The sequence below is a fragment of the Halichoerus grypus genome, chromosome 8 (assembly GCF_964656455.1).
Source record: "Halichoerus grypus chromosome 8, mHalGry1.hap1.1, whole genome shotgun sequence".
Classification (NCBI taxonomy): domain Eukaryota; kingdom Metazoa; phylum Chordata; class Mammalia; order Carnivora; family Phocidae; genus Halichoerus; species Halichoerus grypus.
The window spans coordinates 41,354,551-41,382,483 of NC_135719.1; the positions used below are offsets into that span (position 1 = coordinate 41,354,551).

Below are 27,933 nucleotides of genomic sequence, written 5' to 3' on the forward strand. Positions count from 1 at the left end.
GCTTCTTTCCCTCCATGTGCCTCTCCTTTGGGGAGATGATCCCCGACAGGCCCACCTTGGGTCTCCCCCTTTGGAATGGGGGAGCTCACATCTGTGAGGCCCCCAGCACTGAACAACAAGGGGCTCTCAGCTCTGCTGAGTCCCGAAAGGATGTGACGAAGGGCAGCTCTTCCATGTCCGGGAACATATCCTCTTCCCCAGGCAAGAGGCTGCTCGGTGGCTGCTGGGGTGGGCTGAGCAGCGCTGGATTGGTGCATCAGACTTCGAACATTCACATCTTTTATTAGAGGCTGCATAAAAGGAGAGAGGGCAGAACAGCCCTTTGTTATAAAACCTGTGGTCAAGCACTCTGCAGGTAGCAAGCACGGCGGGGCTGGAAGCCAGTGGGCGCCGCGCAGGTCAGGGCGAGGCTGAGGGACGAGGATATGAGCGGTGGCCCAGGTGCTGCTTTGCACTTGCCGAGACGGTTATCACAGCTAGGCTGCGGCCCCATCAGCCTGTTCCCACGGCAGCTTCTGAGTCAACACTTGCTTTGAACTTGAATCCTATTTTAAATGCATCAGAGTTCACTAGTCGCCCAGCACTCCCACTGTGGTAGCCAGTTCCCATGCAGTCCCTCAGTGTATCTGCAGGGCACCTGCTGGCTGGGGGCTGAGGTGTGGGCACGCGGACCTCACCCCTGTGAAAGCTCGGGCAATGGAGGCTGGAGGCCTGGGCTGTGTCCTGGTGGCAGGAGCCAAGGAAGAAGGAAGGGAGAGGAGCAGGACAGGGACAGTGGTTCTGCTGGTCAGAGGGAAGGCCCTGACCTGCCTCTGTTCTGCCGCTGACCTCTGGTGTGACCACAAGGCTGGGGGCCTTAGCTTGGGGCTGAGAGCTAGGGTTTAAGTTGAAAACTGTCCTGCCCACTGCCTCGGTGGCTTCGGTCCATGTCTAAAATTCCAGAATGGCAGAGCTGGACGGGAGCCCATTTAGTGGGTGGAGATGCCGGAGCTCAGGAAGGGGTCTTTCCCTAGGTCACCCTCCATGTGCCCAGTCGGGCCCAGGACTTGCTCTGCTACTCCACCCTGCTGCGCTTTCGGGGAGCAGTCTATCAGAGTACTGGTTCTGAGTCTTAGCAGGTGTCAGATTCATCTGAAGGACGTGCTAAACCAGCCTGCTGGGCCCACCTCAGAGATGCTGATTCCAGAGGTCTGGGGTAGAGGCTCCCGGGGGATGCCAACGCTGCGGGCCCCTGGTGTATGTGGCACGCGGCGCTGGGTTAGAGGACATTCCTCAGTGGGGCTGAGGTGAGCAGCGCAGAGAGAGCAAAAGCCATGCTGAGAGGGGCTGGTGTCCTGAGGGCCGAAGAGCGAAGCCTGACTAAGGGGAGGTGTCCGTGCAGCCAGAAGGAAAGAAGCAAGCTCGGAAGGGTCAGACTTTGGAAGGAGGGACAGGCACGAAGCAGCAGCTTCTGTCTCTGCAGATATGAGGCTCTTTGGGGATGAAAATGCATTTTTGTCCCCAGAGCAGTGAACAGAGAGCTGGCCTTCAGACAGGCAGACGGTGGGAGAACCCAAACTCATGACAGCGGCTTGGTTTGAAAGGCACTTTGGGTACCTGTGGGGTGTTGCGGGCAGGGTCTCTGGGGGATGTCAGCAGGTCCCCTAGGGCAGTGGCTGGAGGTCAGGGAGAGGCTGCAGGGACACTCACGGAAGTGGCAGGTTGGGTGGCTGGGGGCCACTCAGCCCAGAGGCTGGGCCTTCTTTACCCCCTGGTTTTAGCTCCTGGAGGAGAGGGGGCCAGGGCTCGAGGGAACCAACCCATGGGTGCTCCCAAGGCCTGAAAGGGGATCTGGTGGCCCCTGGGGAGTTAGGACTTGGACTTGCTTGGACTCAGAACCTTCTCTGTGGGGTTTTTAGAGACGGGGAATTTGGTCCCAGAGAACAGATTCCGGACCAAATGACAGCGGGGTGCTGGGGGCCAGGACCTGGGAATGCAGTGATGGGCAGTGGGTTGAGGGGGGCGCTGGCTCAGGGACCCCCTCCCCATCCCCAGAGATTCCAAGCCAGTCCGGGCTTCCTCTCAGGTCTGCTGGCACACCCTCTCTGCCAAGCTGTGGCCGGCAACAGGGGCGGCGATGCCTCCCGCCCCGGCGGAGACGGGCTCCTCCGACAGGCCTCTGAAGTAGGTGCTCAGAGCCTGCAGGCTGCCGGCGCGCTGGGCGGAGGGCGACGAGGCGGGGGGCAGGCCTAGGTAGCGGCCGTACTTCCGCAGGCCCTGCTGGGGGTCGCGGCGGTGTGCGGCCAGCAGCTCGGCGAAGCTCACGTTGTGGAGGGCCAGCAGGCGGGCCTGGGCGCGGGGCAGGGCGGCCGCCTGCACCAGCGGCTGCAGGGATGCGAAGCACTGCAGGCTGCTGAAGGAGTAGACGTGCTGATCTAGCAGGGGGCCCGGGGAGACCTCGAGGAGCCGGCACAGGTCTCGCATGGCCAGCACGGCGGCCAGGGCGCTGCGTTCGCTCATGTTTCTCGCCAGGTAGGTCTTGGCCAGGCTCTTGAGCTTGAAGCTGCTGGCCCCGGGCACCCGCTCCCGGATGAGGGGCAGCGTGGCCAGGAAGCCCGAGATGGCCTCCTGAAACTCCCACAGCTTGTTCATGTCTTCCAGGGCCCGGAAAAAGTTGGGGAGGCCGGGTCCCCACAGCTTATAGCAGGCCAGGATGGGGCAGCCCATGGAGCCCAGAAAACCAAGGAAGTGTTGCAGCCCCACCTCCAGGGAGACGGCCTTGGAGTACGTGCTGAAGAAGGCCTCGGGCTGGATGAGCACGCGGAACTCACTCTCCCGGTTCACGGCCGCCAGCTGGCTAATCTTCTGGGCTGGGCAGGAGAGAAGGGCAGGGTGAGGCCCCAGGGGCGTGGCGGGGGGGGGCGGCACGGGGCGGGAGCAGCAGGAACTCTGGGGTTACTGTCCCACCACACAGAGACCCCACCTTGGGGCCTGCCGGCAGGAACCACACATCAGCCTCCAAACGTAGCTCTACCCTGGCTCTCGTGGGGTCAGGGGGCAGAAGGCGAAAGCTGGCTGCTCTCCAAACACCCCCCACTCACCTGCTGGGAGTCCAGCTCCGCCCCACGCCCCTGACCCTGCCACCTGCCCCAGACTTTGCCAGTTTAGAGCCAGGTCCCTCCTGTCTGCCTTCTGTTAGCCTCACCCACCTACACTCAGGGGCCCTCTTTGTCTCCCCTGCATCCTCTGCTCCCTGCCCCAGCCTCCAATCCCATCGGTCACTGAGCCAAGACTCCTGGCCGGTCAGAGCCCTGGGACACACGGCCCACCTGCCCAATCTACTCCATTCGGAACGTGGCTCAGAGCTGCCCTGTGAGGTCTGCAAATGACTTCCCTGTCCTCGGCCTACAGCACCACTTCTGCCTGGCTGGGCTGGCCCCGTGCTGGGACTGTGCCACAGGGCAGGCCGGGCCCTCCAGGTTCAGTGAAGGGCACTGCAGGTAAGCACCACGGGGCGCTGAGGGGCTTCTGGGAGAAGGGGTCATCTTTCTCCATGATCTTGGCTGTCAGCCTCCCTGTGCGGCCCACCTGCGGAATGGGCTCTGTACTCAGAATGCTGCAGTCAGGGCTTAAGGCCTTGCTTGCATTGCTGGCCTCATCGTGGTGACTTCCCACGTCATGTTGTTTCTGTTTAGAGGTGTGTCGCCAGGGCTCTCTAAGAGAAGCGCTGGTCAGAGGTGAGCCCACGGAGGCACGGCCTCATGCGTTCAGGTGCTGCTTGAGGCAGAAGTCTTTATTCCATCAGCCAAGCGGGACAGCTGGAGTCCCAGGGGGGATGCAGTGCTCTGCCTGCCCTCTGGCTGTGGCACTGGCCAGAGCTCTGGGCTCTCCTGGGCCCGGAACACAGCCTCTGCCTGCGCTTATTTCGGGGACTCAGAGACTAAGCTAGAAAGGGGTGGGGGTGGCCATTGGAGAACCCACTTTCACTGTCAATCTTGAGGTCAAAGAAAACCAGGGGCCTGTCTTCTGCTTGGGGGTCGGCGAGGCTCTTGTCCAGGACCCTGAGGGAGCTGGGGCCCTCCAGCTGGAGGTCACTGGACTCGCTGCTGCTGTCATCCAGCTCTCGGGAGGACTGCAACACAGAAAAACCAACAGGTCAGGGGGCCAGAGGGCGAGGGTGCATGGTGGCAATGCGAGCATGTGCCCATGAGCGTGTGTGTGTGTGCATGGCGTGAGCGTGGGGACACGAGCAAGCTGGTATGTTTGGGGGAATCTGCACGCACATGAGGGAGAGCAGGGTATTGGGAAGGGGAAGGTGTGTGTCTGAGTGTGTGCATGAGGATGTGTGCACATGAGTGGATGTGTGTGTACGTGAGAGCCACGGGTGAACCACGCAGTAGTGAGTAGGAGTGAGAGACTGAGATCATGCAGGCAAGTTGTGTGTGTGTGTGTGTGTGTGTGTGTGTGTGTGAAAGCACAAGTATGGGAATGAATGCAAATGTCAAATGTGTGCATCAGGTGTGAATTTGTGAACCAGTGTTGACAACTGTGTGGGAATGTGAGCATATGTGAGTGAGTGTGCACCTGGGGGCATGGTGCTGGGCAGGGAAGCTCAGGGAAGGGGCTGTTGCTGTGGTGGGCGGGGCTGGAGGGGTCTGCTGCTCCCTTCTCTCTCAACAGACTCAGAAGAAACACCCTGAACTTGGGACAGGAGGAAGGAGGCTCATCTCAAACCTCCGATGTTTCTCTGGAAGGGGCCAGGAGCCTGGCTCTTCTTGTCCCCATGGCCAGCCTGGGCCCCAGTGTCCTACACAGAGGGGGAGGGGAGGGCCACTCAGCCTCAGGAACGCCACGTCAACGTGGACACACAGAACCCAGAAGCAAGAGCCATGGAGAGAGAAGTCTCAGGGCCTGGAGGCCCTTTGTCATTTAGCATCCAGGAGCCGGCTGCTCAGAGAAGCCTCAGGCCCGGGGATCCTCTAACCTGGGCACCCAAAGCCCTGTTCTCTTCAGCACCCAGGCAAAAACAGTTCGAAAGGCCTCAGGGGTGAGGGAAGGGCTCTAACTCTGTGAGGCTCCCAAAGGGCTGCGGCTGGAGGGCGGTAGAGCCTCTCCCTAAAGTGAATTGCTCAGCATCCACCAGCTGCCACACCCAGCTGTCTTTGGTGGCCTGCTTAGAGCTTCCCGGGGATGCCACCTGCGGATGTTAGCCAGAGACCAGGAGGAAAGGACATGGCTGATGCCACAGGGCCACGTGTCACAGGGCTGGGAGTACTGCTGGGACAGAGTCCAGAGCAGACCTCGGGTCCTTCATATTTCCGGACTGCCTCTAGCAGGGTGATGATGCTGGCCTCCCCCGGGGCTATCTGAAGAACGAATGCTGGCTTCTGGCTAATGTCCCTGGCTCGGGAGAGAATGAGCACGGGTTTAGGCCCTCTTACTCTCCAGGTGAAACATTTTAACAAAACTTCAGCCAAGAGCGAAGTCATTACTAAGCACAGGTACAATGTGCTGGATTTTCCTAGGAGTGCCTGATTCTTACTCTTTTTGCTTTTCATAGCCCTACCCCAGGCTCACCAACTTCCTCCCAGTCACTGATAGAAAAGACATTCACTATGAATCCACCTAGAGCTGGTGTTGCTTACAGAAGCCTGGGAGTAAGGGGATTCTACACATAAGGCCCTAATTAAAGTCTTGGTCAAATGCCTGGCATATCCGTATCCTCGATTTGGCCACGCATCAAAGGTTTATTTTGCATGCCTTGCTCTGAGTCTTCTGTTTCCCAGTCCCAGCTCCCTTTCCTCCCTGTAAGGAGCCCTCTACAGGTGTCTTCCTCCAAGTTGTTGGCTGGTGGACCAGAGACGCCACCTTCCTCCCCCGAGGGAAAAATCCAGGTTTTTTTTATCTTCAGCCTTCCAGACCTTGCTCTTGCACTTGGGCTGGTGGAAAGAGCTGGACTCCTCTTGCTGTGTCCTCTCTGGAGCTGAAGAGCTGTCCCTTTTCCCAAGTCCTCTCTGCCACCTGCTGACATGGCACACGGAGCATTCTCTTCTTTCTTCCTCTTTTTGCTCCCAACGTAACTGCAAAAGCCTGTGCAGTGGTCCTGAGTGCCTCCACCTGTCTCCTTCCTTCTGGAATGTCTTCTCAGGCCTTAGAGCCCTGGTCACCTCTTCGGATATCCTCTTCCCAGATTTGAGCTCCCTGGAGAGCAGCAGAGCTGCGTCTTTAGGCTAGCTCCATCTTCATACCAGGGTCATTTATGATGGCCATGAGAATCTCATTTTTACGGCCTCCCACTGTCCTGGGGTCATTTTCTCTTTTATAGTGGTGCAATGTCTTTCATCCAGCTCCCTTAAAGAAAGGATCATCCCCTTCTGCCAAGCTGGTCAACGGCGGGAAGTCTGGAACTTCCAGCCCGGATTCTTCTTCCTTTCAGCTTCCTCCTCACCCTTGGGGACTCCTGTCAAGTGCAGCCAGCGCATGGGGATGATCTCGCTAGAACACCTTCCACTGAACTCCAGCCGGCCCATCCACTTAAGCGCTCTCCCTGCCTTAAATCCCAGCAACACGGCCAGGAAGTACCGGCGCGCTTACGAAAGATTTTTCTAAAGACCGAGGTTTAACAAAAGGGCAATCAGCACAAGAGGCTCTGGTGCAGGAAGTCCTCCTGCCCCCTCCCCACTCACGAGAGGAGCACCACTGCTGGGCTTCCATCCACAGTCAGGGGAACTGAGTGTGCAGGTGGGGAGTGTAGAGGGATAGGAGCAGAGACCCGGACCCAAGCCAGGAAAGGGCCTTTTGTTGGAAGAGGCTTGAGATCTGCTGGGAAGGGAAAAGGAACGGTGGAATGGGAAACAGAGTGGTGAAGATGAGAGTCTGCATGCACGGCCTGGAAAGCGAGAAGTGGGAAGTTCCAAGGCATTAGGGAGTGGGCGTGATGGGAGCTGAAGAAAAGAGGAAGAGGACCTGAAGATGTGCTGCTGGGAGTTGGGAATCAAACCCCCTTTAATATTCTTTACTTGGTTGGGGAGCAGGTAAATACTAGGCTTTATTTCTTTATTATACTTGGTTAATGGACTGTTTCTTTGACTGCAGAACTGTGGTCACACTGAGCCCCGGGGAGCCCACGAGGTTTTCAGGAAACACATCGAACTAAGAGACACATGTGGCCCGGCTCGTGAGCTACAGTTCACTTGTCTCCAGCAAGGATCAACTTAGCAGGGCAACTGCATTCCGAACCCACACAGCAGGCCTCCCGGTCGCACCAAGCACACCCATAGGAAGCGGCCGGGCTGACATTTTAATCACCTTCCACAAGTCTAGGAGGTTTCTCTGGGAAGATCCAGCGTCCCCCTGTCCCCTGCTGGATCCTATCCCAGCATGTACGGGTCACCTCCGTTGAAGGCTGATACGTACACGAATCACAGACGGGCAACTGAACCTCCCAATTCAGTGGTTCTCCCCTTTTTGGCTGCGCATTAGCAGCCTCAAAAACTCCAGATGCTTGGGTTGCACCCCAGACCAGTTCAATTACAATCTCTGGGAGTGGGACCCAGGAATCTGTCACTGGAAACAACCCCCCACCTCCCCCCAAAGATTCCAGTGTGCAGCCAGGGTTGAGAACTACTGTCCTACTGATTCACTCCACCCTTGGTCAGCAGCCACTCAGACAGGAGCCAGACTCTTTGATATTTAGCATCTGGTCACCGGAAGTTGTCTACACAGTACCCACCATTCATTCTTATCAAGAGTCCCCAAGTTCCTGAGGAATCCTCTCAGCACCCAAGCTTCAACGACAGCTGCGATCAGTTTGGCAAGACACACGCATTGCTTTTTTTTTGCAGACACAAAACCCCAGCTCTTGCAAAGTCTGGAAGCCCCGAAACACCTCCCATGTATCTGTGAGCCGGGCCATCCTGTCCGCTAGCCTGCGGCCCCTGCTGCCCCCCGCCCACTGCTCCAGCCCCCTCTGCAGGCTGCTGCCCCTCGGGACCACGGCTCCCACCTTCTCAGACGAGCACCTGCTTCTTTTCCCGATACCCACACACCAGCGGCACGGCCCCTCCCGTGGATCGGCTGTCCCCCACAGGCCTCCCTCTTCTCCTGCTGGCCACCACCGCCACTTCGGCCACGGACCGACCTCTCCTGCTTCCACGTGGTCCTGCTCCTGCCGGACACTGGGGCCAGCCGCCTGTCCCAGGGTAGGTGAGAGCATTCTATTTTTTTCTGCCTCGGACCCTAACATGGGGCTCATGGCAGAGGCACTGCTGACCCGCCTCGTGTTCAGTTGCCCACCATCAGGCCTGGCCTGACCCCTCCAACTGCCTCTGCCAGCTCACAGATCGCTCTTCCTGCACAAGCAGTCTCTCCCTGAGCCTCGACCTCGTGGCCAGGCCTGCACCAGAGCCCCCCGGCGTGTCTCACTAGATTCCAGCAACTGACACAGCAGCAACCTGGGGATGGGGGTCCCTACGCAACCCGGTACACTTGGAAAAGGTGCTCTTTTCGTAGGCCAACTTTCACACGTAGCAGGTGGGATGAAGCCCACAGAGGGGGAGTTCAGGGGGATGCAGGAGCCTGAAGCACCTTGCCAAGGAAGCCCTGCTCCCCAACCAAGACGCTGCGGGTACTCTAGGAGCGCCAGGGTTCCGGAAGGGGGCACAGGAGGTGGGTGAGAAGTGCACGAAAGGGTCCTCATTGGTTTTCGTTTTAAATATATGTTTTTTAAAGTTTGGGACTCATAATGCTTAATTTAAAAAACGCACTGTCCGAAGAATTCCAACACAAAAGCAGTGGTCCTCCAGCTCTCCCCCACCCCAGAGCTGGTCTCTGAAGGTGAGTGGCTGCTTCTAATTGTTTTAACTCTTCACCACCTAAAATGAGCTTCTCCCGCCTTCCTTGAATAACCTCAGACATCACCTCGCGCCTCCCTGCTGATGGCTGGGGCCAGACTGACACCCGCCCCCCAAGACTGCTGGTTTTGATGCCCGCACCCAACTCTCGTGAAGTCTGGCGAGACCACTGGCGTTGCCATCCTTTCTCAGAGTCTCCTTCCCAGGCTTCTACCTCTGCCCTGGATCAGTTCTGTTTTAGCAGGTTTCTGGGATGGAAAGAAGTGCCCAGGGTTCAGAGGAATGTAGACTGTGGAAAGGTTAAGACTGAAAATCTGACCAGCACTGAGGAACGATTGAGAGGGGCCTCCGCTCGCGTAGCCGGGCAGATGGGGTGACGTACCGAGCAGACAGCAGACAGAGGAGCCTGAGGGATCTATGGGGCATCTGAGCACGGACTCCGGAAGCCCACAGGCTATCTACCCTGGTCTGGCTGCAGGAGTGAGCGCCCGGCATCAGCAGCCTGCGGGCATGGCTGAGGCCACAGGAAGGACACACCAGGAAGAGAAGAGGGGCTGCAGCTGGAAGGACATGGAAAAGAACAGAGGCCTGAGAGGAAGGAGGATGAGGAGTAGCAGCTGGAGCTACAGGAACCGGGGTGGGGAGGGCAGGGGTCCTCGAAGTACCTGAGAGCTCGAGGGGCAGGATGCTGTGGCCAGAGTCCCTGTGAACCAGTTCTCAGTATGGTGAGGTGCAGGGTGGGGGGCCATGGGGCTGGGGGCTGCAGTGGAATGGGGTGAAGATCCCGGAGAAGCCAGGGTGCTGGGTGTTGAAGTCACCCAGAAATAAGGCTGGCCCTGGCTCAGGAGAGGCCCCCTGGGAGGCAAGGGTTGGAGCCTTCCCTATGTGGGGGGGGGGGCAGGAGGAGGCGTGAAATGATCTGGGGAAAGTGGGGTTCCCCTCAAGACCTGGAACCTCAAGGCACAGGGGACCTTACCAGATGGTGGGACCGACACAGTCCAGGAGGCACAGAAGGCCTTGACCCACCTCCCACAGGGCATGGGAGAAGAGGGGACGTGGTAACCCCACCAGAGAACCGTTTCAGTGCAGGGGGGACACGAAGCCACCTGCAAGAGAAGAGCTAAGTCCAGCAGGGAATGTGATGGTCATGGAAGAAGGGTTTGCAAGGGCAATCTTTCAACAAATATTTATTGAGCAGCCGTATCTGCCAGGTCCTGGGATCGACACAGTCCCTGCCCTCGTGGGCTTAGGTCCTGGCAGAGGCCTAGTGGAAAGCCTTGGGGTGATGGGATGGGGCAGTGGGAGGTGCAAAGGGCGACAGATGCTTCCTAGTTTTGAGCAAAGAGGCCCGGGGATGTGAGGAGCGGTGGCCCGAATCTTAGTCATGCCCTTTCCGGGAAGAGGGCTGACGTCCCCCTGCTGAGTCCATGTAGCCATTCCTTCCTGGGTCTGCTCCCTGACCACAATGCACTGAATGCCTACAGGGTGCAGGGCCTTGGGTGCAAGGGCCGGGCCAGGCCCAGCAGCGGGGTGGAGCAGGGGCCGAGTGAGTGGCCACACGGTTCCAGGAGGACGGTGGCCAGCAGCTGTAGAGGAGGGAGGTGCTCGGGGCTCTCAGAGGCCTGTCTAAGGGGGGCCGGGCTGGTCGGGGAGCCTCTGGAGGGCAAGGGAGTGGGAACACAACTGGAGAGACCTCCAGTGAGACCCGTGTCAGAATCCCTGGGGGAGATACCTGCCCTAAGAGTCTGGGGCGCTCTGCCTCCCTCCATCCCCCCTGCTGAGAGAGGTGTCAAGCTGGGCAGCCACAGAGGAGAGAGGAAGGGCAAAAAAGTTGTTGAGCCACTGGGCTACGTTGGGGGAGCCCCGGAGGGAGCAGCCGAGGGAGCGCACTGCTCCTCGACCCCGGCGGCAGTGGCGTTGGCCCATGGCCCTCTGGAGGTGGCAGGGACCCTCCTGGGCACCGGCAGGATGGCCGGGAGGCCCCGTGGTGGCAGGGGTGGTGGCCTGGACCTTGGGGGGAGGATAAGTCCACAAGGGTTTACAATACACTTTGAGGGGCAAGCGGAAGATACGATGAAGATGGGCGGTTCTTTGTGCTCTCCGTGGCAGGAAGCTGGTCCCGCGGCGGTAGCAGATGGCAGCATCCTCCTGGTGACTGGCAGGCTGGCTGGGAGACTTGGCCTCAGGGACTGCAGCTTGCTCGGCGTGATGGTGGGAAGCCCAAGCCGGGGGGCGGCATGCGCCAGGGGGCAGACGGGAGGCCCGGGAGAGGCGGTAAGCTCCTCGTGCTCTTGGCAGGGGGTGGGCTGGCGAGGAGTGTGGTGCAGCGGTCTCCGTGGGCTCCATGCACTTTCCAATACAGAACCTCAGACTGAGGGCTGGAAGGGACCTCAGGGGCCACCCAGTCCAACCTTTCACTCTGTTCAGATCCCCTTTGCCCCATCCTCCATTAACCAACCTCCAGGGACGGAAGGGTCGCAACCCACAAAGGTACTTGTTCCATGGGGGGGACGGCTTTCACGTTCTTTCTTAGGGCATGAGAACTTGCCTATTTGGGCCCCACACGGTGCTGCCCACGCCCTCGCGGCCCTGCACTGACCCTCACTGGTTGCGGGTAACCGGGGTACGGGCTCTTGTCCACCCTCCTCGTTGAGGGCTTAGAGGTTAGAGAACGTGTAAGGAAGCTCCAGACAAAGGCATTAGCTAGTCCAGAAATGAGACAGGGCTCTGGAAGGAAGCACTCTAGCAGCATTTCAGAGCACGTATGGTTACTGAAGGCTCCTGCCCTGGTACGAAGGGAGGGCTGGGGTGGTCCAGGCCCGCAGGTGGCATTTGGAGGCTGTCCTCAGGACAGCTCACAACTCACTGCCTCGCTGGAAAACTCCCCAGGCGCAGGGCGAGTCTGAGGGTCACCTGCTGTGGTTGTGTCCCCTGGGACCTGGAATGGGGGGAGGCAGGAGGCCAGGGCCGAACTTCTGGACCACTCACCGAGTTTTCAGCATCTGAGTCTTCCGAGCTGCTGATCACCACGATGCGTTCCTCTGAAACGGGGCAGAGGGGACAGCATTAGGCCCTGCTGGGTGGCCCAGTGGGTGAGGCCCAGGTGTGCTCCATGGGAATCCCTGTGGGCGAATGGATGGGGTGGGCCATGTGTGCCCTGCAAGGGGGGGGGGATGGGGACATCCACCGAGTGTGCCGGTGTGGATCTATTTATTTATTCAAAAGGGCTTTCCGTCACTGCCCACTGCGCCCTGTATGTGGATCCTTAACTCAGCTAGCAGCCCTGAACTCGGAGTCTGCTCCCTGTACAGGCAGCTTGGCAAACAGCCCCTGGTTTGGAACCTTTTGCGATCCTAAAGAAGCACGTTAGTTTGTTCCAATCCTCAGCCTCATGAGCTGAGGTGTTCGAATTAAAAGATACTTTACTTGGTTAATCAAAATCTTTTGATTACCAATAGCATTGTGAGCAAGGAATGTCGGTCAGGGCTCAGTGTGCAAGCAGGATCAGGGCTCAGTCTGGGACCTAGAATGAAAACAAAGGGGGCCTCTGGGTGAAGCAGATCTTGGAAGAACTGTCTTGACCATTCCAGAATTCTATTAGTTGACCGCAACTCCTGTCCAAGGACTCCCTATCTGGCAGTGTCAGTGAGAGATACGGAGGACAAATGGGGTACTTGATGTGGGTGACCTCTGCAGACAAATCTGGGATGGGATAGGTGTGGACTTTCCCCAAGGTCTCTCTAGGCACATGCTAGGTACCCACCAACACACACTCCCTGGGGAGACCCGCCTTGGGCAGGGGCACAGTGCTGGGTACCCTAAGGGGGAAGGAGCTACAGAACCATGGGCTTTAGCCCCTCATGCTCCTCACACTGGAATCCCAGCAAATCACCTGGTAAACTGTATCCATTCTCACCCCCCAGGCAAACCGTGCGCTTTCCCTGCCCCATTTGGGGGCAGCTGAGAGCTCGGGACACACAGGGGATGCTGCTGGCATTGGGCTCCCCAGGAGGGCTGAGGATGCAGAAGGGTCCCACCCAGCCCTTGGAGGACAGCACGCAGGCTGTAGCCTCTGCTGCCTACCCACCTCCCTACCTGCCTCCCCAGGATTGCCGGCTGTGTGGTTGCTGTTGGGCAGAAAGACCTCGCCTCCCAAGATGGGGCTTTCAGGGCTGGAGGGCCCATCCAGGTGGGGTGGCGAGACTGCCTTGGAGGTGCTGGGCCTGGGCTGTTCGGGGGAGCTCCGGGCCAACCGTGTCTCCCTCTCCTCCTCACACTCCATCTTGATGGCCTTCCTGGGGCACTCAGTCTGGCAGGACTTCCTCTTCTGGGGCAGGACTGTGTTGCAGACCTCCTATGCAGTGGGGAGTCACAGGGCCAGGTTAGCAGCCTTCAGGGGTGCTGGGGGGGGTGGGCAGAGACGCGGACCTGGGTGGCAGGGGCCTGGGGCCCTCCCCATTTGCTCTCCACAGAGGACGCCCCCTGGCCCACCACGCCCACGGGCTGTCTGCTGACCACCGCCTCTGCTGGCCTCTGCCTGCCTCGAGTGGCTCGTGCTTACAGGGGAGGTTCCTGGCAGGGCAGCCAGGAGCGAGGGAGAGAACACAGTAGGTGCTGATTAAGGCCTGGATTCTCACCCCACCCCCACCCTTCCTGCCTAGTGGGATCTGGGCTTCCAGGGACGGAGGTGGGGGTGGGGAGAGCCTTACCTCTCTGCAGGAGGAGTCTTTGATGGAGTAGGCGTGAACCGGCACTGGGTGTACCCCGGGTACTGGCTGGACCAAGGTCATAGTTTGGGTCTCAGCCAGCCCCGGGGTCTGAGCCTGAGCCCTCTGCGTCTCCTCTGGCTGTGAAGTCCAGAAACAAGAGAGATGGAAATGAGCAGGTGGCGAGCCCAGGGCTGAGAACCCAGGCCTGGGGTCGGCCCAATCCCCAGGGCCCACTGGGGACCAGGAGTCCTCCTCACACCCTCCGTGGCTTCACCTCCTCCTGACCCTGAGGTGCTGGTATCCAGGGTCACTTCATTTCCTGGGCATCCTAACAGGGCCAGAAGGGGACTTCCGGGATCATGCGGACCAACCATGCCTTAAGGCTTGCTCAACGAGAACTCTAGGAACAGTGCTCGCTCCGGAAGGAAGCTACTCTTGTACAGGTGCAAAGTTAGAATGGCGAGGAGACCCTTCCAGGGGCTTCCCTGTGACCGGCACTCTGCCCCTGGGCTTTAACTCCACTTGGGTCAGAACGGCAATTACACACCTTGGACCCATCACTGAAAACTCCTCAGGCCTCCGTCCCCCTCCGTAAAATGGGACTACAGGCAACGTCTGTCTTGCGGGAATAGGCGGATGAACTCTGCTGCGCTTGGAAGAGCAGCTGACACTTAGTAAGTACCACTGATGCCGCGGATGGTAAAGACTGTTTTTACGACTCCGCTGTGTGGGGCACAGTGCGAAGTGCTTCCTACACCCATCCCGAAAGGAAGGAGGGAGGGGCAGCTCCTCAAAAAGTTAAACACAGAATTTCCATCTGACCCAACGATGAGACTCCTAGGCAGAGGCCCGAAGGACTGAAAACATGTTCAGACGGAAACCTGCACGCGAATATTCACGGCAGCCCAAAGGTGGAAACAACCCAGATGTCTATCAACCACTGAGCGGATAAACAAAATGTGGGACAGCCATTCAGTGGAGCATTACTCAGCCATAAAAAGGGACGAAGTTCTGCAGGTGCAGCTTGGATGAACCTTGCACGCTACACGAAATGAAAAGAAGCCAGCCACAAAAGAAGACAAGTTGTATGGGTCAGTTTATATGAACTATCCGCAAGAGTTGACTGCATAGGGACAGAGAGCAGACGGGATGCTGGGGTGGGGGTGGGGGAGACGGGGGGCAGCCACAACGTCTCCTTTCGGGATAATGGGAATATTTTGGAACTAGGTGGGTGGGGTGACTGTACAAGATTGTGAGCGTACTAAATGTCACTGAACTGTACCCTCTAAGATGGTTCAAATGGGGAATTTTCTCCTATGAATTTTACCGCAATAAAAAAAAATTATAAAGAAATAGGGACCATCCTGTGATTATTGCCAATCTATAGAGAAGGGTCAGAGGCATGAGAGGTGAAGTGACTGATTTCCCAAGGTCCTGGACCAGGGTTTGAATCTAGTGTTTCTGAAATGCAAGTTCCCTTTTCTTTAGTCACGGTCTCCCTTACACCCCTCCACACCACCTTTCTCTATGGTGCTGCATCTGCTGGACAGTTTGCTGAAAATAAGTGACAAGTGACCTGCGAGCTGTCCCTCGGAGAGGGGAGGCCCAGACTCTGGGGCTCGCCTCCAGGGACCCTGGTCTGCTGTTCCTGCTTCCAACTCTGTGTGTGCCCAGTAGACGACCATGAGCAGGGGCCTGCAGTGGTCTGTGTAGTGAAGGAAAGGAAACCGCACACAACTGGAGCAGGGGCAGGCAGGGGAAACCCAGCACGACCATGAGCCCCCCCAACCCCACCCCCCGTGCTGGGACTGGAACCCCCCGGGGCTGGGCTCTTAGTATCGAGTACTTTGATGTGGGATGTGGGCTTCCACATCATTTGCTATAATGGACTGACTTCCTTTCCCCCCAATTCCCTCCTGGGTTTTTTTTTTTTTCAACATCTTTACAGAAAGTAAGGAGAGTTGTCTCTCTGGATCAGAGCAGAGTGTATCTGGGGGAAGGGGGGAGAAACAGATGATCTCCTGGGCCTCTAGGAAAGTACACAATCTCCGCTGAGTGCTCTACACCACTGGTTTTCAAACTGTAGTCTGTGACCCATTAGCGGATCATGAAAGCAAATCAGTGGGTCATGACCAGCATTTTTTAATATTACGCAGAATAGTACAGAACAGAAAATACCAGAGTACGTCCCATGTAACAAGTGTAATTTATCCTGCAAAACTTCCATTTCAGCTACAGTTATGCACATGCATGTGTATATACTGTAGACTAGATATAAAGTAGTATTTCTTTACAGTGGGTAGTGGTCAAAAATTGAAATCACCTCACACCCATTAGGACGGCTATTATTGAAAACAGTGTGGGTGAGAATGTAAAGAAACTGGAGCCCACTGTTGGTGGGAACATAGAATGGTGTAGCCAACTATGGGAAATTGCATAGTGACTTCTCAAAACGTTCAAAATAGAATTACCATATGATCCAGCCATTCCACTGCTAGGTAAATTTTATGTTATGTGTATTTTATCACCCTGAAATTTTTTTTTTTTTTAATGTTTTATTTATTCATGAGAGTCAGAGGGAGAGAGAGACAGAGAGAGGCAGAGGCAGAGGCAGAGGGAGAAGCAGGTTCCCCGCCTCGCAGGGAGCCCAACGTGGGACTTGATCCCAGGACCCTGGGATCATGACCTGAGCCGAAGGCAGACACTTAACCATCTGAGCCACCCAGGTGCCCCTGAAAAATTTTTTTAAAAAGCTGAAAATGTCCTTTTGTGTCTGGATCTACAAATCACTGGTAGGTGAAATACCCTCTTTCCACGTGGGCTATGAACTCCCCACAGGTGGGCTTGGGTCCCTCTCTCTGCATCTGTCCCACCCATGACACCCTCAGTCCCAGGTTAATGAAGCAGGGGACACACAGGAGGGGTCTCTAAAGACAAAAAAATCATGATGACTGATTTCCAGTTGTTTTATAACTTGAAAATGTTTTATTTTTTTCATTAAAGTATTTTAACGTCATTACAAAAAGAGCTTAGAGGAAACAAAAAGAAAACGCCTCTAAGCTAGGCAGTCCTAGTCAAGCCTACTGCTATTCTTCTTATCGCCTCTGTGTGGGCACGTGACTGCAATGAAAGTAAACCAACCATTTCAAGAGGGATCAAGTGTTGGTGCCGGAAGCCCAGCTTCTGCCTCCTAAGGCAGGGGCACGGACCCAAGAGCAGCCTTTCTCTGGGCATAGCTATAGCTGATGGACCGGACTTTCTCCTGGGACAACCTAACCATGCCTGCCTCCCAGCCTCACTGCAGCTGCTCCACTGGGCCCTTGGGCTCACAGTGTGAAACCTATTCCCCTCCCCCAGCTCCATTGGCCTAGCTGTCCCCTCCTCCAGCCTACTACCAAAGTGAAAGCAAGAGGCTTTGCAAAAAAGAACGTTCTTCTGATGCTCCAAGTTCAAACCACTTAATAGCGGATAGGATGGTGAGAGGTCATGTAAAGACCAAGACCCAGCAAAATGCTGTTAATTAACCAGCGACTGGCACCTGGAAGACAGCCGAGTGCTCCGAGCTCCGTGGACCCTGGGGGCACTTTACACAATTATTCAGAGGATTTCTATGGGGACATCATTCATCCTTGCATTGTAATACCAAAACAACCTAAATATGCATTGGCAGGGAATTGGCTAAATTAAGCATGCTACATCCATTCAACAGGCCACTGTGCAGATGCAAAAAGGCATCAGGAAGCTCCCTACCTACTGATAGTGTAAGAATTCCAGAGGATTCCAGAATACCTCCTTGGGTGAAAAAGCCTGGGCACAATACTCTGAATATATGGTATTATGCTACCTTTGTACAAAAAAAGAATGGAAAAACCAATTACCTGTAATCATATTTGCTTGTAATGACAAAGAAATTCTGGAAGGATATGTAAGAAATAAATAAAGATAGGCATATGGGCATAGAAGTGGAAAGATAGGGACCAGGTGGGAGTGAGACATTATGTATCCCTTTCTTTCTTTTGTTAAATCCAGATAATGTATGTGCAGGATCAGGGCAGCAAGGTGCCACACGGAGGGTATTATGCGACAATACGGGCTATGCACAATTACAGCCTTTTTTACATTGTATAAGAAATCACTGAGATGCTGACTAATGGGAGACCTCAAACGAGGAATACGGTAGGGAGAGATGGTAGGTGAGTGTCCTCCTCACCTCAAAACAGTGATTCTCAACTGAGCTACAAATCATCATCACCTGGGGATCAGAAAAAAATTTTTTTAGGTACAATTTATATACAGCAAAATGCAGAAACTGTAAGTGTACAAATCAGTGACGTTTTAAAAACTGGGAGTATAGTTGACATACTTATCACTTTCTATGTTTTTACTTCTGACCATGTGATCGTATTACTTATCCAAAAAACAAAATACTTTTGTTTTTTTACTTTTTACTTTACTTTTCACTTTACTTTTCCTTTTTTACTTGTCAAGCTATATATATGGGAATGCAGTACCCAAAGCAGGTAGGAGTTGGCTTCTAGTCCTACCCCTAGCTTGCCGTGTCATGTGGCTCTGAGTTAAGTCACCCTCTCTTTGGGCCTTAACTTCAGCCCGTGCAAAAGAGGGGGTTAGACTCCATGCTCTCTCCTAGCTCTAAAACTCTCAGAGCCTAAATCCTGCCTCCTCCAGGAAGCCTGTCCAGATTGCCTCTGTCTACTGCAATCTTTCTCTCCTAAAGGCCATGTATGGCAAAGCTAGGAAGGCTCACCGCCTGACCCGCTACCACCAGAAGACCTGCTTTCCATGGAGGGTTGATGGGTCCAGGGCCCACATCCTTGACAGGCAGGCCCATGCAAACCTGGATGACCACAACGCCTGGTCCAAGAAGGAACTCAGGAAGCTTAGCCCAAAGCAGAGGAACCATGCATGCAAGCACCCAAGAGGGCAAGCCAAAGCAGGGCCACTGCATTTCCCCCCTGGCCAGCAATCTAAGTCAGAGCAGTCCAGAGACAGGAGTGGCTGTCTCAAGAATGAATGAGCTTCCTCTTCGTGGAGGTGTGTGTGTGGACAGCCACAGGTCAAGGGTGCTGCAGAGGGAATGCCATCATTAGAGGGCGTATGGACACCTCCCAATCCTGAGAAACTATGGTTCTTGCATCTATGCTGGTCCTGAAATCACACCCATGAAACCCAAGCTGCTGGGACTGAGGTCTGACTCCTGGCCCCATTCTCCTCTCCAAGAACCGCGTGTGGGGAAGTGGAGGGGAAGGCCCCTATGGTGATTCCAGGAAAAGGCTCACATGTCTGGGATAGGGTACAGGGTAAGGGAGAGGTCATCTACCACATCTGTCAGGGCCACCCACTGGTGACTGCCTTTTTCACCTCCTGTCCATCCCTTCCTGAACCCATCAAGTGCATTTAGGAGTCCAGAACCAGCCAGTTTGCCGGCCCTTCCTTTACTCCCTCCCACCGAAAGCTCCAGTCCAGCCACTCGCTATCCCTCTCAGGCACTCTCCCTCCTCTACTGCCTGCAGACATAGGGACAACGAGACTCAGTTTCCTTCCCACCACAGGGGAACCTGTCTGACCTGCTGGACCCTACCGCCTCCCCTTCACACCTGAACCCATCTCACCGGGTCAATGTCAAAACAATCCCTAGGAGTGCTGGCAGCCTCTGGGTTGGTTCGCCTGGGTACAGCTGCATCTGGAGAACAAAGAAAAGGTCACAGGCAGGTCAGGGATATCCCTGGTGAGAGGCATCTTGGATGGGACAGTGACAGAGGAAATGTCCCTGATGCTTTTCCTAGAGACTCAGGCTTCAGGGTCTCTCACAACACCGGGGTAGCTCCATGGAGGGGCTGTCATTTGGAAGGAGAGACCTCTGACTGCAGTGAGCATGAACCCAGCCAGAGAGGAAAGTGCAAACCCCAGGGGTACCCTCTGTCCATCTCCTGGCCACCACCAAGGCAAAGTGCAACCAATCCTAAGGTTGTCGTTGCTCGCTGACTTCTCTGCATATAGTGAGAGCTTCAGATACTCTTATGACCCACAACCTGATTTCTATTACATCTAACCTAAATCTCTCATGCTTCAGAATAAAAGAGCTCCTTGCCCTGCCACTGCCCAGTTACGATACCGAAGACAAGCTGTTTAAACTCTGTGGGGTCATTTCCTGTATACGGAGTAACATTCACTGCCTAGGTGGAGAAGGCACAAATCCACATCCACTCCAGGATTATACTTTTACGAGCCCACGTCTCTCAGCTCCGAGGGCAGGAGTGAGTGAAGAGCCCCCATCACTGGCCCTTGCCCAGATACCTTCAGATTCTGTTGCCACCCATCCCTTTCTCGGTAAGGGCATCCTCACACTAGTTTATCTATCTCGAGCTCAGATTTCAGCCTAGAGGTTTTGTCAAAGAGCTTTTATTTTATTTTTAGATTTTTAAAAATTTTTATTTATTTGACAGAGAGAAATAGCGAGAGCAGGAACACAAGCAGGGGGAGTGGTAGAGAGAGAAGCAGGCTTCCCGCTGAGCAGGGAGCTGGATGTGGGGCTCGATCCCAGGACCATGGGATCATGACCTGAGCTGATGGCAGACGCTTAACTACTGAGCCACCCAGGCACCCTTGTCAAAGAGCTTTTAAAGCTTCTTCACCCTGGAGGCCCTTTTGGGCACCCCTCCCCCCAGTGTCTCTTGAAAGCCCCCCCCTGACGTCACCAGCTCACACAGAGCTGCTACGACTCCTGCATTTGGACTGCAGAGCCGAGTGCTATCTGGTTCTCCAGCTATGTGATGTGCTCCCATCTGTGTCCTGGTCGGACTGGACAACTCTGGAGGTCAGGAACTAGTCTGCTGTCTACTTCCCAAGTGCCCAATACCAGCAGAGCCTACAAAGGTGGGCAGCTGGTCCAGATGACAGGCCATGCTGGAGGCAAAGTATCTCCTCCACTGAGCCAGAGTGTGGTTTTGGGTAACCATCCAACCACCCCAGGGGGTTTCCTCAGCCCCCTTCTGCTCTAACCTCAGGTTCAGCTGAATTCTCTGTTGCTAGACACAGGGCTTAAGCGAATTTCCTGGAGTGGTTACCCTCTGAGGCTAAAATGATACTGGGTCTGGCTCTCTGCTTTGTATTTTCTTAACTTCTCCAAGGGTCACAAGATCACAGCTAATCCAAAGGGTCGTGCAAATTAGTACAACATGACCCCTCTGGGAGGCTGCAGACCCACGTCAGGGCCTACTCTCCTCCTCATAACCTGCACTCTAGAATCTACAATGTGAGCAAACCCTAGACTTAATTTAAAAAAACCCAGTTTCCTTTCCTGTCACATGTGAATGACCTTTTTCTGCCCGTCTTGCTTGTGCAAGAGCAAAGCACAAGCCCTTAAATGGTAAAGGGGTTGGTCACGAGGGTGGCTCGGGTGCCTACCTGTCCCCTGAGTGATGCAGGAGACCAGTTCCTGCAGGCGCACTTTGAACTCGTCGAAGCTGTCGGTGCGCACGGTGGTTTGCAGGTTCTGGGGCTCCTCCTGGCGCAGGCGGCTGAGCGCCTCACGCAGGAAGCCGTGCAGGTCCAGCACCTCCTGGTCAGAGGCGTAGCGCTTCATCCTCTGCACCAGCGAACCTCCCAGGCGGATGCGCTGCAGCACAGCTTCCAGGTGGCCCAGCTGGCCGGCGATCTCTTCATAGCTGCGCTGGTACTGCGCGTTCACCCCCTCGAGCAGCACTTGCTCCTGGGCCAGCACGTGCGCCACCAGCTGGCGCACGCGCGTGTGGATCAGCTCCTCGGTGTCTGCGCGCACGCGGCCCAGCTGGCTGACCGCTGAGCGCATGTGCGCCTGCACCGCCCCGAAGGCGCGGTCCTGCTCCTGCAGCGCCTGCGCCATGGCGTCCAGCTCCTCCTGCCGCTGCTGGATTTCGGTGCTGATGTCGCACTTGAGCTCGCTGTGGCCGACATCCAGAAGCGCACACGAGCAGCACAGTGGTTTGGAGCAGCCTCGGCAGTAGATGCTGTGGATACACAAGGCCGGCCTGGTTTAGGGCTCTCCTGCTCCCCCCTCACCACTCCCCCCACCCCCGCTTTAAACTTTCGTTCATTAAACTCCTCTTCAAAAATTACAAAACTTTGAATCATGGTGTGTTTCTAGGTTCGTGCTCTTCCCAATTCAGTTTGTGGTTTGTGTGTTTTTAAGATTTTATTTATTTATTTGAGAGAGAGTGAGCACAAGCAGGGGGACCGGCAGAGGGAGAAACAAGTCTCCTCGCTGAGCAGGGAGCCCCATGGGGGGGGGGGGGCTCCATCCCAGGACTCTGGGATTATGACCTGAGCTGAAAGCAGACTTAACCGACTGAGCCACTCAGTCGCCCCTCAAGTCTGTGGTTATGGTGCTAGTCTCCAAACTACCAATAAAACATTAGCACATAAAAAAGTTACTAAAGTAACAACAGCTAGCCTCTCTGTGAAACAATATATGGATACACAAAAAGTTAATCATCTCTTCACACCACTTCTGAATTTCTTTTCCCTTCCTCCGAGGAAACCAGAGGAGCATCTGGGTGCGTCCTTCCACAACTCTGTCTGCTCAAACCACTTTACACAAATAGCCGGACTATGCAGCTGCTTGCAGGACTGTAAGGACTTGATACATTTTATCCCACGTAATGCTCCCTAGAGTTTCCGTGGGGAGAATTATTGTTATCTTCTTTTCACAGACGAAGAAACCCAGCTGAGCGCATTAAATAATTGGCTCAAGTATCTACAACAATTTTGATGGGTTGATGTTTTTTCTTCAAAACAAAACAAAACAAGATCATGCTATGAATGAGATCATGAGTAATGACTTCATAACTTCCTCCTCTAATTTAACTTTTGTTCAGGACATTCCTGGAGGTCCAATAAGTATAGATCTAATGTATTCTCTTTAATAGCTCCTTTGAATTTCATATGTACCACAACGGATCCAGTCATGCTCCTGTTAATGGACATTCCAGTGATTTCCTGTTTTTTTATTTTTAAAGATTTTATTTATTTATTTGAGGGAGAGTGAGCGAGCACGAGCAGGGTGAGAGGCAGAGGGAGAAGGAGACTCCCCGCTGAGCAGGGAGGCCGATGTGGAGCCCGATCCCAGGACTCCGGGGAATCATGACCTGAGGCCAAGGCAGACACTTAATCGACTGACCCATCTAGGCATCCAGTGATTTCCTATTTGTACATTTTTTTTTTCTTTTTGCCAATATGGACAATGCTTTATGTGGCCTAACACATGGATGCTTTTGTTTCTATGAAATAGGTTACAAATAATAGGAATGTTAAATCAAAGAGTATGCATATTTTTATTTATTTAATATATTTTAGCTAGCAGACACTTCCATAGCATTTTCTATGTGTCAGACACTATTATAAGCATTTGAGAAATATCAACCCTTTTAATCCTCCTAACGTTCCAACAAAGTAGGAATTATTATATCCCCATTTTAAGGATGAGGACACTAAACAAGAGGTACAGTAACTTGTCCAAGGTCACACAATTAGTAAGTGATAGAGTCCAGAGGCAAACTATAGTAGGCAGAATAATATACTAATTCCCAGAACCTGAGTATGTTACGTTATATGATGATAAGGACTTAGTACATGTGATTAAGTTAAGGATCCGGGATGGGAAGATTATCCTGGATTATCTGGGTGGGGTCCTTATAAGGAAAGAAGGGGAGGCAGGCAGGTGTGAGCAGGAAGATGTGATCATGGAAGCAGAGGTCCTGTGATGCTATCCTGCTGGCTTTGAAGATGGAAGGGGGCCATGAGCCAAGGAGTGCAAGCAGTGTCTAGAAGCTGGAAAAGGCAAGAAAACAGATTCTCCCCAAGAGCCTCCAGAAGGAACGTGGCCCTACTGATACCTCGATTTTATCTCTGTGAGACCCATTGCAGACTTCTGACCTCCAGAGGTATGTAATACATTTGTAAAGGGTTAAGCTCCTACATTTGTGGTAATTCGTTACAGCTGCAATAGGAAACTAACAGAAAACTCCAGGCAGTCTGGCTCAAGTCCCTGGTCTGAAACACTGCAATGCCCCCTCTTCAAACGCTCCCAGGAAAATACTGTTAGTCACTTCCCCAGAAAGTTTGCTGTGATTTATTCTCATTGGCAGCGATAGTCAGCCCACCTGAGGCCAGGAGAAAGGATCTTAGCTGGAGCCCCTTTGGCCTCAGTTATTGAGATCAGCTTGTCCTGGAACAGCCAGTGGAGACCCTGCCAGGCAACCTGACTCCAAAACTGTGGCATCAGGCACCAGTCCTCAGCTTTGCCAGCTCTCAGCCTCCCCAAATCAACCAAGAAGGCAAGGCCCTCAGAACTTGAACCTCTTGATCAAACACAGGAGACTTATTCCAGGCCAGGAGAGGTTTCCTGGAGAGTCTAGAGTGTGAGGGAAGCATGGGGGCTGCCACTGGGTCAAGAGCATTCAGCTCCTCCAGCCTGGGGAAATCTGATGTAAGTGACAGAGACCCATCACCACGAGGCGGGGCCGGGGACTGAGGTAAGTGTCAGCTGAAGCAGAGAAAAGAGCTGGGAAAACGTGGATCTGACCTTGGCTCTGTGCCCTTGGCAAGTCACTTAACCTCTTTGCACCTCAGTTTTCTTATCTGTATAACAGGGATAATCCCCAACTCATATGGGAGTGCTATAGAGGATCAAATGAGAGAAGTCCTACATAATATGAAAAGAACCAATAACTCTGCAGAGGGCAGCTTGGCAACAGCCATCAAAATCACAAATGCATTTATCCTCTGACCCAGCAATCCCTCTTCTACGTAGCTATTCTGTAGCTCTATCTCTAACTTACAAAATAACATCTGTACAATGCAACACAGTATGTAAGAGCAAAGAACAGAAACAAGGCTAGGCAATGAGTTTCATAAATTAGGATGTACTCCATACAGTGGAATGCTATGCAGCTGTAAGAAATCGAGGAAGCTCTTTAAATGGAAAAATCTCCATGGCAAAATGAGGATAATAATAGGAGCATAAAAAGATTAAATGAGTTAATATATATAAAAGGTTAGACTAGTGACTAGCATATAATGAGTGTTCAATATTTGTATTATTATAATGTATATTTTAAATAAAAAAAATTGGGGTGCCTGGGTGGCTCATTTGGTTAAGTCTGCCTTTGGCTCAGGTCATGATCTCAGGGTCCTGGGATCAAGCCCCGAATTGGGCTCCCTGCTCAGCGGGAAGCCTGCTTCTCCCTCTCTCTCTGCCCCTCCCCCTGTTCATGCTCTCTCTCAAATAAATAAATAAATAATCTTTTAAAAATAAATAAATAAAATCAATAGGACGCCACCTATTGTGTAAGAATGAACAAAAGTAAAAATATATTCACATTTGGGGCGCCTGGGTGGCTCAGTCGTTAAGCGTCTGCCTTCGGCTCAGGTCGTGATCCCAGGGTCCTGGGATTGAGTCCTGCATCGGGCTCCCTGCTCGGCGGGAAGCCTGCTTCTCCCTCTCCCACTCCCCCTGCTGTGTTCCTGCTCTCGCTGTCTCTCTCTCTGTCAAATAAATAAATAAAATCTTTAAAATATATATATATATACTCACATTTGGTTGTATTTGGATAAAAACATCTTAGAAGGACATACAAGTTAATAAAAGTAGTATGGATGGGGCAGGGCAGAGGTGGAGTGAGACATTTCACTGTAAGCCTTTTAAATTGCTTTCATGTTTGGGGTGCCTGGCTGGCTCGGTCAGTTGAGCGTGTGACTCTTGATCTCAGGATTGTGAGTTTGAGCCCCATATCGGGGGTAGAGATTACATTAAAATATTCTTTTGTTTTAATGAAATCTTTTAATTGCTTTCATGTTTGAAGCTTGTGAATGTATTACCTATTTTTAAAATGAAAGAACAGAATACTAATAAATGTGGGGAACTATATAGCATGTAGAAATAAAGGGAGAACCAAATAAAACCTCCTGTCACTTTCCCTGCTTTGGACCCATGGGAGGGGCTGAGTCTGAAGTTAGTCTCCCTTCCTTAGAAAGAGTGTTCCAAGCCTGGGAGGGGTACGCTAGGGTAGTCTGGCTGGCGGGAGAGCAAGACCTTTTGGGTTGACCACAGTCTCTGCTGGGCCCTATTCCTAAGCCCTTTCGGCCCTAAATGGGGTCTCCCTAGGGAAAGTGGCCACTGCTCCCCGACTGGCTGGAAGCAGACAATGGCCGGCATCAGAGCCCCAGCCTTCTGATAAAACTGAGGAGCAGACCATAAACTGGAGTGACCCATCGAGGGGCTGCCACCTGAGACCAGGACCGAGTTCCTTGGCCTAGGATTCCTTCACTCTCACTCAAGGAACACTCACTGAGAACCAACTGAGGGCTTGGCACTTTGTGGGAGGCAAGGTGAAGTGGGAACATGCCCACAAGGAGCTCCATGACAAAAGCCCGAACTTAACACAGACACAGAGAAGAATAGCTCTAAAGCAAAATGACAGTTATTTGCTCCTGGACTACTCAAAAGAATGAGCTAAACTAGCATTGAATTAATAAGAAGTTGCTCCAGAAGGTGGCTGGAATACACCAGAATTAAGAGTAGAAAATTGCTTAATTCTATCCCAGCAATTCAAACGAAGAGAAATATGGAAAAAAATTTCCATGCTCTCATTCACAAACAGCAATTTTCAAATGCTTAAAAAAAAAAAAAAAACCTCTGACATAATTCTAGCAAAAAATATACATATGGAAAAAAGACAAAACTCCATTGAGAGAGAAAGTCTAAAAAACAGAAAAATGTACCAAGGTCCCAATTGGAGAGGCTAAATATTATGAATATCAATTCTTCTCAAGTTAATATAAAGATTTAAGGCAATTTCAATCAAATTACAGATGAGATTTTGAAACTTCACCAACTGATTCTAAATTTCACAGGATGGAAAAAATAGGATGGAATAGTTAAGAAATTTTGGGGAAATCAGTGTTAAGAAGGGGAATTTTCTCTGCCAGATAACATAAGATAGAACTACCATTTTAAAAAGAGTATGTGTGGGGCGCCTGGGTGGCTCAGTTGGTTAAGCGTCCAACTTGGTTTCGGCTCAGGTCACGATCTCAGGGTCATGAGATCGAGCCCCATGGTGGGCTCTGCACTAGGCGTGGAGCCCACTTAAGATTCTTTCTCTCCCTCTGCTCCTCCCCCCAAACCGTGTGCTCTTTCTCTCTCTCTCAAATAAATAAATAAATCTTAAAAAAAAAAAAAAAAGAGTATGTGTGGTGCTAGTCTCAGAGTAAAGAGAAAGATCAGAGAACAGACCATATAGGCCTTGGCATCTATAAGAATGTGACAGTTTATGGAATAAAGAAAGCATCCCATACTAATGGAATTAAACAATTCCATTCAACAACTGGAATGGAGGAAACTGGCTACCAAGGGGCAAAAAGCAAGTTAGAGCTTGCTTCATACATCACAGTACAACACATTTCTGATGGGTCACAGAGTTAAGTATGAACCGTGGCACCATAAAGATACGATAGTTAACTATTTACTTACGATGGTAAAGACCTTATAACCACTAAAGAAATGGCAGAAATCATACAATCGACAGATAGGACTACCTAAAACTCAAAACTATGTATCTTCTGGAAAGACATTCACAGCTTCCTATCATGAGAAAAGCAAGTTACGGAATGCTACGTGCTGTTCATTTTGTTTTAGATGATTATAGAGATCGTAAGAAGAAGAGCAAACAGTCTATATTGATGGGAGTTAGTAACTTCTTTCTCTTTCTCCCTCCCTACTTTTTCATCCATTTAGATCTTCCAAAAATTTCCATAATCACTTCGAAGTGAAGGAGCCTGGACCTTAAATAGGAGGCAATGGAGACCTCAAAAAAACATTCCATCTAGGAATTACAGAGCTCTTCCTCTTCTTCCCTGAGATGGATTGTTTCGCTTATCCATTTATGACTGTTCAGTGAATTGACTATGTTGTTGATATTTTAATAAAAGCCTCAACATACTTCCTGGGTTCTCAGTCTCCCCATCCGAAAGCTGCCTCTGTCTAAATTGCTGTGGCAGAGGCCATGTGACAGCAGGAAGGGTACGGCTTCTGGAAGTGGACAGCCTTGGGCCTGAATCTGAGCCCTTCCGTTCCCAGCGACAAGGCCTTGAGTAAATGACGTTCTCTTTGTAGAGTCTGAACTTCCCCATCTATAAAATGGGGATAGGTAAGGATGCCTCTCATAGACTGTTGCAAGGACAAAGATGGGCTGGTGTATGTGAAGTCGCCCGCACGGTGCCAGGTCCACACTGGACATTCTGGAACCATGAAAGAAGGGGAGGCATTAACTACACATGTACACATGGCAGGGACAGCCCTTCTATTGGTGCGTGACCCTCTCAACCCCAAACAGTGAGGA

General features: G+C 53.0%; 1 protein-coding gene across 13 annotated transcripts in view; it reads right to left on the reverse strand.

Annotated features, from left to right (window-relative positions):
* Nucleotides 1-262: 262 nt before the first annotated feature.
* Nucleotides 263-27,933, reverse strand: part of PML (PML nuclear body scaffold) — a 40,477-nt gene continuing 12,806 nt past the window's right edge. The window contains exons 3-10 of one of the 13 annotated variants that reach the window (XM_078079100.1): nucleotides 20,966-21,546; nucleotides 19,171-19,241; nucleotides 17,751-17,792; nucleotides 13,541-13,678; nucleotides 12,927-13,185; nucleotides 11,820-11,872; nucleotides 3,961-4,111; nucleotides 263-2,849 (exon numbers count right to left, since the gene is read on the reverse strand). In XM_078079100.1, coding sequence (XP_077935226.1) covers nucleotides 2,062-2,849; nucleotides 3,961-4,111; nucleotides 11,820-11,872; nucleotides 12,927-13,185; nucleotides 13,541-13,678; nucleotides 17,751-17,792; nucleotides 19,171-19,241; nucleotides 20,966-21,546 — 2,083 coding nt within the window. In that variant the 3' untranslated portion in view covers nucleotides 263-2,061. Of the gene's footprint in view, nucleotides 2,850-3,741; nucleotides 4,112-10,001; nucleotides 11,181-11,819; nucleotides 11,873-12,283; nucleotides 12,355-12,918; nucleotides 13,186-13,540; nucleotides 13,679-17,750; nucleotides 17,793-17,822; nucleotides 18,625-19,170; nucleotides 19,242-20,965; nucleotides 21,547-27,933 lie in introns of those variants that run through there. The other 12 variants (XM_078079103.1, XM_078079106.1, XM_078079107.1 and 9 more) reach the window with 12 other exon arrangements.